General features: G+C 47.2%; 1 protein-coding gene across 1 annotated transcript in view; it reads right to left on the reverse strand.

Annotated features, from left to right (window-relative positions):
* Positions 1 to 9,210, reverse strand: part of CALCRL (calcitonin receptor like receptor) — a 49,884-nt gene extending 40,674 nt beyond the window's left edge. Inside the window, exons 1-2 of the mRNA XM_060257307.1 lie at positions 9,123 to 9,210; positions 5,313 to 5,484 (exon numbers count right to left, since the gene is read on the reverse strand). Coding sequence (XP_060113290.1) covers positions 5,313 to 5,484; positions 9,123 to 9,173 — 223 coding nt within the window. The 5' untranslated portion in view covers positions 9,174 to 9,210. The remainder of the gene's footprint in view (positions 1 to 5,312; positions 5,485 to 9,122) is intronic.
* Between the last annotated feature and the right edge of the window lie 1,347 nt (positions 9,211 to 10,557).

Here is a 10,557-nt window from a genome sequence, read left to right on the forward strand (position 1 = left end):
GCTATTTTGAAGAGGTAGGTCTTAACAGTGCACATAAAGACTACAGAGACCATATGAGAGTCTCTTATGGCTAATAGCAGATGGCCGGTTTGGGACGGCTTGAAGAGAGCTGGCCGGAAATACAGCACCCCGAAACTTCCGGATAGTGCTCGGAAAAGCAGGCTGTGGGCGCTCGAGGAGTGTCTGGAATGCTCACATGTCCCGTCTGCACCTCCCTGGGCGCCCTCCGATCTTCCAGACGGCCAGGGAGGCTCCTCAGAAGTGCCACAGCGAAAAGGCACCACTTGTGGGGGGCGGGATGGGGACAGGAGGCCGATGTGCACGTGTGGACATTTTTGGTCTGCCTGCCTCCCACCCCCTGGGCAGCTTTAAATGCCTGTCTGCTCTCAGCCATATTGATCTTTATTGTATCAGCATTGACAACGTATGTAATGCTTTTGCTTTAGAACATGCCTTTACTGAATAAGATAACTCTTGTATAAGAGTTCATTATAGGATTATATTACTCTGAAATTAGTATTTCTTTGTTAACATTATTAATATAATTTACATAGTGTATTGATTTACTTTGTTCACTGGCAGCTTCCCTTCTGTCACAGTGAAGAGCCTTGTGTTGCAGTGACAGCTGCTGGCAAATGCACTGCCAATCAAATCTCCAATGGCCATTCAGAAGCTTTGCTGGGCAAAAGTCCCAGCTGGTCCCACCTACTTTCTCAAAACACTTGAAGGGGACCAGAAAAGGTCTCCGCAAGAGCCATGGTACCCATGGCCACTATGTTGGGGACCCCTGATGAAAGAGAAGCCATGTTGGATCAGGCCAGTGGTCCATCCAGTCCAACACTCTGTCACACAGTGGCCAAAAAAAACAGGTGTTATCAGGAGATCCACCAGTGGGGCCAGGACACTAGAAGCCTTCCCAATGTTGCCCCCCCCAAGTACCAAGAATAAAGAGCATCACGTGCCCCAGACAGAGAATTCCATTTATACCCTGTGGCTAACAGCCACTGATGTAGGCAGTCACTTTCTATAAATGGTGTCCAGGGAAGCAACCTGAAAACTGTTCACCCAGCCCTATAAGCCATAGCTGCAGCTTGTGAGAGAGCCAGGGATTTAAGCAGGGCTTTTTTTTTGTAGCAGGAACTCCTTTGCATATTAGGCCACACTCCCCTGATGTAGCCAATCCTCCTGGAGTTTGCAATAGGCCCTGTAAGAAGAGCCCTGTACAGCTCTTAGAGGACTGGCTACATCAGGGGTATGTGGCCTAATATGCAAAGGAGTTCCTGCTACAAAAAAAGCCCTGGGTGTAAGAAAGGCCGAGTTGGCATTGTTCCAACCTGTCCAACTACAACTGGAGTAGCAGCTCACTCCCAAGCTGACAAGGGGCCATTTCCACACTTTGCTAATGTAGCAGAATGTGGAGCTTTGTAGCAGGCAGGGGCAGACAACCCTTACAAGCAGGGTACTCAGTGGTCCAGATGTACCACAGCAAGATCTCCACCAGCTTAAAACAATCAGTTGCCATGCTTGCAGCCCAAGCCAACATAGAATCATAGAGCTGGAAGGGACCCCAAAGTCATCTAGTCCACCCCCTGCACAATGCAGGAAATTCACAAATACCTCCTCCCTAAATTCACAGGATCAGCACTGCTGTCAGATGGCCATCTAGCCTCTGTTTAAAAACCTCCAAGGAAGGAGAACCCACCAGCTGAGGAACCACTCTAAAGGTCAGGAAGTTATTCCTAATGTTGAGCGGGAAACTCTTCTGATTTAATTTCAATCCACCGGTTCTAACCCTACCTTCTGGGGCAACCAAAAACAATTCTGCACCATCCTCTATAAGACCGCCCTTCAAGTACTTGAAGATGGTGATCATATCACTTCTCAGCCGCCTCCTCTCCAGGCTAAACATCCCCAGCTCCTTCAACCTTCTAGTGTCTTGGCCCCACTGATGGACTTCCTGATGGCACCTGTTTTTTTTTGGCCACTGTGTGACACAGAGTGTTGGACTGGATGGGCCATTGGCCCGATCCAACATGGCTTCTGTTATGTTCTTAACCTTTCTTCATAGGACTTGGTCTCCAGACTCCTCACCATCTTTGTTGCCCTCCTCCGGACCTGTTCCAGCTTGTCTACATCCTTCTTAAAATGTGCTGCCCAAAACTGAACACGAAACTGAACACAGGACATGTTGCAGTGTGCCATCCGATAAACTAGATCCATGAAAGCTCCTTCCACAATAAACAAGAATCATCTCCAGGAGCCGCAGGATTTTTCAATTTTTTGTCGCTACGGCCTAACGAAAACTGCATGTCAGGAAAGAGGCTCTATGTTTTCACAAAGAGTTCCCCTCTAGGCGAACAGATCTTAATTCACTTGAACCTTGTGTGATGCAACAGAAACAAGAGAAAAGGAACGAGAGCTTGTCGACTTTGCACGCTAATGTGTACGCTCCAGTTGGTTTAAACAATACAGAAGCAAGGCACTTGAAGCCGAGTAGACTACGGGAGTATCTATTTGTTTCAAAATTCTTGCGGTTGCTTCGGCTGCCCAGAACACACTCAAAGTGATATCTAACAAGATAAAGGAAAGGAAACAAAACACTGGGGGGGAAATAATCTGTAAAAGCTACCAAACACGCTAAATGCAAAAAACCAGGAGCGATGCCTAATCCAATCCAGAAACTATCCAGAGAAACAGAAGAACCTACTGCTGATGGCAGCAAGAAAACAAGGACACCACTTTAAGGTAAGATCTCAAGGGACATATGCTACAATTGAAAAACAACTGTGCCTCACTTGTTAAATAGTTACTTGCAGGGCTCTTTTTGTAGCAGGAACTTATTTGCATATTAGGCCACACCCTCTGGTGTAGCCAATCCTCCTGGCGCTTACAGTAGGCCCTGTACTAACAGCCCTGGAAGTTCTTGGAGCAGGGGTAGCCAAATTGCGGCTCAGGAGACACATATGGCTCTTTCACACATATTGTGTGGCTCTTGAAGTCGCCACTGCCTTGCTGGAGGAAAGCATTTTCTCTCTTTAAATCACTTCTTCAAGCCAAGCCAGCTGGTGACTTGGAGGATGCATTTAAAGTTAAAGTTGCTTTCTTTCCATCTCTCACTCCCTTCTCCCTCCCCATCTATTTTCCTTCCTTCCTTCCTTCCTTCCTTCCTTCCTTCCTTCCTTCCTTCCTTCCTTCCTTCCTTCCTTCCTTCCTTCCGGCTCTCGAACATCTGATGCTTATTCTATGTGACTCTCATGTTAAGTAAGTTTGGCCACCCCTGTCTTGGAGGGTTGGCTACATCAGGGGCATGTGGCCTAATATGTTACAAAAAAAGCCCTGGTTACTTGAACAGCTGCCCTGCTCCTCTTCTCCAGACCAGTCATTCGCAGGGACTGTGACCTTGCTGTGTCATTCTGCACAGCAAGAGTAGCCCTTTTCAGACATTACAACAAACCACATTATGTTCCAGGAGGCTGGCAATGGTATGTAGATCCTGCCCGCTATGCAGTTACCATGTTGTCCGAAAAGCCCAAAGGGGCAGATTTTCAGCTTCAGTACATGCAGACCTGTACCCTGAAAAACTCAGGGGGTTGTAGCATATACTGAGACCATGGTGGAAAGTGCTCTCAAGTCACAGCTGATGCAGCCAGAAATTTTGGGGTGGGGAGACCCAGAGGATAAAATTTGGGGTGGGGGCTGTGGGGCTTGGCTGCTTCTTCCAGCGGCCAGCTCAGCCCCAGCTCTCCCTTGCACTCTCTCTCTCGCTCTCTGTCAGTCTCTCGTGCTCTCTGTCTCTCTCTTGTGCTCTCTCCCCTGCTTTTGCTGTCGCTCTCTCCTCTCCCGCTTTCTCTCTCGCTGTCGCTGTCGCTCTCTCGTGCTCCCTCTCTTGTGCTCTCTCTCTGTTGCTCTTACTGTCACTCTCTTCGTGCTCTCTCACTCGCTGTCACTCTCTTTCACTTTTTCTGTCGCTGCCTCTTCTTGCTCTCCTACTTTCTCTCACTGTCGGTTTCTCTTGTACTCTCTCTCGCGCGCACGTTGGTGGGGGGAGAGGGGCGAGAAATAGCCTGGGAATGGAGGGGCCCTACAGAGGGAAGGGAGGTTGCATGGAGCAGCCTGGCCCCCCATAGCTATGGGCCTGAGCCTTTGTATGGCAACCCCTGTAGGGTTTTCAAAGCAAGAGACATATAGAGGTGGTGTCATGATCCTGGGCCTATTGAGGCCTACAGGCTCCAGAAAAGCCTGCCTACAAGTTATTACAGAAAGCCTACATTTCCCAGGATCCCTTCTGTCCCTCTGACTAAGTGGCAGAGTGGTGGCAGCCAGTAGCAGGCCCTCCTAGGCCCCTGCTGTGTGACAGGTGGTTTGCCATTGCCCTCCTCTGTGTGGCCTCCCTAATATTCCTTGGAGATCTCCCATCCAACCTCTAACCACAGCTGACCCTGCTTAGCTTTCAAGATCTGATGGGATTGGGCTAACCTGCGCCATCCAGGTTAGGGCATGCCAAGACTATGCACACTTGCAAAATGCAACTGTTGCCCTTTTCAGACAAAATGGGAATCGCATGTATCAGGAGGACTGCAGGTAGTGGGTGCTCCTTACACATGCAGCTGTCAGGCTTCAGGTATGCACAATCGCATCACCTAGAAATGGCCAGTCTCCATTTCTATTTGTAGCATCACATAAATGCCTCTGCTTAAACTTCGTTCTCACACCTGTTTGTGAACTCTTGCTAGCTTGCTGCTATTGATCTGAAAGGTAAAGGGAGACCCCTGTGCAAGCAGCAGTCGTTTCCAACTCTGAGATGATGTCGCATCACAACGTTTTCATAGCAGACTTTTTACAGGGTGGTTTGCCATTGCCTTCCCCAGTCATCTACGCTTTCCCCCCAGCAAGCTGGGTACTCATTTTACTGACCTCGGAAGGATGGAAGGCTGAGTCAACCTTCACCTGGCTACCTGAACCCAGCATCTGCCGGGATCGAACTCAGGTCATGAGCAGAGCTTGGCCTGCAGCTTTACCACTCTGTGCCATGGAGCTCTTCCGCTATTGATCTTACCAACTGCCTTAATCCAATCTCAGCCAAAAACACCCAGTTACTTATGCATCCTGACTCTAACTAACCCTTCCTAGCAACCAACCTTGCCCCCTCTTCTTACCTATACATAATGTTTCAGGAAGTTCTACTTCACAGTATCTGAGGAAGTGTGCTTGCACCTGAAAGCTTATACCTTGAATAAAACATTGCCGGTCTTAAAGGTGCCAATGGACTCAACCTTTGTTCCAAGAATCTCAACAAAATGAGCCTCCTTTACCTTTAATTGTGTTAGCAGGAGCTTGCATAATCTTCTGGTAGCATTCGTACTGTGCCGTCATAATTTTATTCGTCGTTACGCCCAGTGTATGGAGGCTACGTTCTGTTTCCTCATCGAGGAGCCCATCTGTGAAATTGACATGTCCCTCTTCTGGGACTGCTGTGACAGAAACCTGAAGAGGAAATGGAGATATGTTGAGGATGGACGCAACGGGTGGTTGTCCCTGCCCTTCTCATTATGAGTGGCAGAGTATTTTTTTAAAGTGAATTATTTTTACAAACCAGCCTCTCACAGGCAAGCAGTGTCCCCTCTAAGCTGAGTTAGCGTGAGCTAGCTCACAGATTTTTAGTCTCCAGCTCACACATTTTTGTCTTCACTCAGGAAAGATGGCCCCAGAGCACAATAATTTATGCAGCGGTTCACAACTTTAATGCCAGGAGCTCACAAAGTAGAATTTTTGCTCACAAGACTCTGCAGCTTAGAGGGAACATTGCAGGCAACATATTAGAAGCTGCCCTACCCCCTTGCCTTTCCTACCAGTGAGAATAGGGTTGCCAGGTCCAACTCAGGAAATACCCAAGGACTTTGGGGGTGGAACAAGGTTGTGACAAGCATGACTGAAGTCTAAAGGAAGTTCTGGCCATCACATTTAAAGGGACCGTGCTCCTTTTAAATGCCATCCCTTCATTGGATATGATGGAAGATGGAGGCACCTTCTTTCGGATCTCATAGGACTAGATCCCCAGTCTAGGTCTGGCCTTTTTGAAACTTGTTTTTTTTCTGAGGAGACACATCAGATGCTATGCTGAAAATTTGCTGCCTCTTCCTCAAAAAACAGTACCTCCCCAGGGTCTCAGATGCCCAGAGATCAATTCTCCATTATACCCTATGGCTCTTTTTGTAGCAGGAACTTATTTGCATATTAGGTCACACCCTCTGGTGTAGCCAATCCTCCTGGCACTTAGAGTAGGCCCTGCACTAACAGCCCTGGAAGTTCCTGGAACGGGGGTGGCCAAACTGCGGCTCGGGAGCCACATGCGGTTCTTTCACACATATTGTGTGGCTCTCAAAGCCAGCCAGCAGCTTGAAGAATGCATTTAAAGTTGCTTTCTTTCCATCTCTCCCTCCCCCTTCTTCCTTCCTTCGTCTTGCAGCTCTCAAACATATGATGTTCATGTCTTGTGGCTCTCAAGCATCTGATGTTTATTCTATGTGGCTCTTACATTATGCAAGTTTGGCTACCCCTGCCCTATGGGGACTGGTCTCTAGAGGGTATAATTGGATGCCCAGCTGACATCCAACCCCTCCCCCCATTTTCTGATAACCCTGAAGCAGGGGGAGGGCCTCTAAACCAGGCGATCCCCTGCCCCCAACTGGGGATTGACAACCTTAGGAAGCATGGCCTTGTCAAACCCAGACACAGCTGTTGTCCATGCCTGAATCACTTGAAAACACAGCTGAGTTTGAGTTAAATCCTCCAAAACAGTTTTCTGCGTCCAGGTGCAAATTTCAGGCGGATTGATTCTTCTGAAATCAAGTCCCACAACGAAAACATCTTCCATCCAGTAACAGTTTTGGCCACGATAAAAACAATTTGCTCTGACGAGTTTCAAATCAGTTTATGGCTCAAACTTGAAATTTGCTTTGTTTTGGAAAAGAAAAACATTACCAACATTAGTCTGTTTGTAATTAGTGCAAATAATTAATCCACCTGTACAATTTGCTATCTTTTGTATCAGGCAAATAGCCCAATGTAGTGTGTATGTGATAAAGGCAGGACCATGATGGCAAACAAAAAAAAAATTCACTTCAGTGCAATCCTAGGCAAGTGTACCCAGAATCAGGGCTTTTTTTGTAGCAGGAACTCCTTTGCATATTAGGCCACAAACCCCTGATATAGCCAATCCTCCAGAAGCTTATAGTAGGCCCTGTACGAAGAGCCCTGTAAGCTCTTGGAGAACTGGCTACATCAAGGGTGTGTGGCCTAATAGGCAAAGGAGCTCCTGGTACAAAAAAAAGCCCTGCTCAAAAGTAAGTCTCATTGAGCTCAATAGGCTTACTTCCTAGTAAGTGTGCTTAAGAGTGCAGCTACTCTTTCTGCAAATGTAATAAAAGAAATTATTTGGAAAGAAAATGGGATGGATTTAGATACACAAAAGAGTTCCCTAGGATAATCAGCTTCTGCCATCACCAAGTAGCTACGAACAGTTCTCCAGAAGAGAACAGTAAATAATGAAGGGGGAAATAAAAGTGTAGATGACTGGAGAAGGCAATGGCAAACCACCCCGTAAAAAGTCTGCCATGAAAACGTCATGATGCAACATCATCCCACAGTCAGAAACGATTGGTGGTTGCACAGGGGACTACCTTTAACTTTTAAAAGAACTGGGAGGAGGGGGAGAGCAGGGAGAACAGGGCCTCTTTGAAGGAAATTTGCTTCCAAGAAAACCTACAGCAGGATTTTGCTCTTGGGGAACAGGTCTTACCAGATTTTGAAGTGAAATATAATGCTATTTTAAATGGGCGCAACATAAGGTTACCAGGACTCAAGAATTATCTGGGGACTTTGAGGGTGGAGCCAGGAGCAAGGGTGTTTTAGTACTGATTATAATACATCTTAAGGGAGTCAGCAAGCATCAGCTGAGCCTTGCTGAAGGCAGGAAGAACAATGTCCTTCAAGATCTCCACCTTTCCAGCCAACATCACGTCTTGTCTTGTCTGGGTTCAGTTTCCGTTTGTTCACTTTCAGCCATTGAAACACTGCCACTAGGCAAACTAGGCAATTGCCTAGGGCGCTGGCCTTCTGGGTGCGCCGAAGTGGGCACCCTCCATGTGACTCAGTGATGTTATCAGTACTGGGGGGGGGGGCAGAAGTTAGCCTTGCCTAGGGTGCCAGACAGTCTAGGCCTGGCCCTGATGACATCCAGTTCTAGAGCTATGAATAGGTAAAAGGTAAAAGTAAGTCCCCTGTGCAAGCCCAGAGTCATTACCAACCCATGGGGTGACGTCACATCACAATGTTTTCTTGGCAGACTTTCTACGGTGTGGTTTGCCCTTGCCTTCCCCAGTCATCCACACTTTACCCCCCAGCAAGCTGGGTACTCATTTTACCGATCTCAAAGGATGGAAGGCTGAGCCAACCTTGAGTCGGCTACCTGAACCCAGCTTCCACTGGCATCAAACTCAGGTTGTGAGCAGAGCTTGAACTGCAGTACTGCAGCTTACCACTCTGTGCTACGGGGCTCTCTCAAGGTAAAGGTAGTCCCCTGTGAAAGCACTAACCCATGGGGTGATGTCACATCACAATGTTTTCTTGGCAGACTTTTTACAGGGTGGTTTGCCATTGCCTTCCCCAGTCATCTACACTTTCCTCCCAGCAAGCTGGGTACTCATTTTACTGACCACAAAGGATGGAAGGCTGAGTCAACCTCAAGACGGCTACCTGAACTCAGCTTCTGCTAGGATCGAACTCAGGTCGTGAGCAGAGCTTGAACTGCAGTACTACAGCTTACCACTCTGCGCCATGGGGCTCCTTAAAGCTACGAATACTTTCTCCTAAAAGCTTTAGGTTGAATAACTCAGGAGGATAAGATTGCACCCTGTGGAACCTGACAAGACTGTTACCACACCGATGACAGATGATCTCCCAAATAAATAAATGAAAAACCAAACAAAAATACAATCAGAAAACACCTAAAAGGAAAATCTCAATATGCATCACAACACTGTCGAGCGTGGTAAACCTTTTCAGATTGCTTTCAATATCAACATCCATTAAGTTATACCAGAATTTCCAAACAAGAAACTTACAAGGGTAACAGCTAAGAAGAGCAGCAGACATATGGTCCAGTTGGTCTTCATCACTGAATCTTTGCAATATAGTTTTACGCCACAGTGGAACTGAAATTAGAAAAGAAAAAACCCAAACCATTAATACTCTTTGTACCATTCAGCCTTTTACAGCTTTGCTGCGACGGACAAATACAACTACCTGCTGGTAGGAGAAAAAGAAGACATTAAGTGAGAGGACTAAATCTATGGGCTTCTCTACTATACTGCACTGACAGCTGTGTTTCAGCCATACTGCCGCTGTATGTGTGCGCATACAGCTGTCTTCATCTGAGCCGGAGCACTGCTCTGTCTCACTCTGTATTGTTTGCTCATACACTGGTTCGGTAAAGACTCTGGCAGAGAAAGGCGCTTCTCCAGCAACCTGAGATCCTTTAACTAGAGCAAGGCTGGCCAAACTTGCCTAACATAAGAGCTGCATAGAATAAACATCAGACGTTTGAGAGCCACAAGACATGAATGTCAGATGTTTGAGGGAGGGAGGGAGGAAAATAGATGATGAGGGAGGAGGGAAGGAGAGATGGAAAGAAAACAACTTTAAGTACATCCTTGAAGAAGTGATTTAAAGAGAGAAATGTCTTCTCCGAGCCAGCCAATGGGGTGGCAGGGGCTTCAAGAGCCACACAATATGTGTGAAAGAGCCAGATGTGGCTCCCGAGCCACAGTTTGGCCATCCCAGAACTAGAGATATCAGACATCTGCCAAAGGGTTGCCAACCTCCAGTTGGGGGTAGGGGATCCCCCAGTTTGGAGGCCCTCACCCTGCTTCAGAGTTGCCAGAAAGCTGGAGGGGGGAGGGAAATGTCTGCTGGGCACTCCATTATACCCTTTGGAGATCGATTCCCATGGGGTATAATGAAAATTGATCTGTGGGTATCAGGGACTCCAGAGGAGCTGTTTTGAGGTGGAGGCACCAAAATTTCAGCATAGCATCTGGTGCCTCTCCTCAAAACACTCTCTGAGTTTCAAAAAGATTGGACCAGGGGGTCCAATTCTATGAGCCCCCAAAGAAGGTGCCCCTATTCTCCATTATTTCCTATGGAAGGAAGGCATTTAAAAGGAGCATGGCTCCTTTAAATGTGATTGTTATAACTCCTTTTGGAGTTCTACCATGCTTGCCACACCCTTGCTCCTGGCTCCACCCCAAAGTCCCCAGATATTTTTTGAGTCGGACTTGGCAACCCTAATCTGATATGGGAACTGCACAACAAAAACATGCACTCTACCACTTAGTCACGGCCCTTCCCCTAATGGTGGGAGGAGAAAAACTGAATTGTGCCTCTGAGGTTGTGAAGTAGAATACGTCAGAGTTTCCCAAGTACAGAAGAGAACTTACGAATGCCCTCCCACCAACCATTTATCAATTTTCTGGGAAAACACCTTCATTTATCACACTA

The sequence above is a fragment of the Heteronotia binoei genome, chromosome 16, assembly GCF_032191835.1.
Source record: "Heteronotia binoei isolate CCM8104 ecotype False Entrance Well chromosome 16, APGP_CSIRO_Hbin_v1, whole genome shotgun sequence".
In the NCBI taxonomy this organism is placed as follows: domain Eukaryota; kingdom Metazoa; phylum Chordata; class Lepidosauria; order Squamata; family Gekkonidae; genus Heteronotia; species Heteronotia binoei.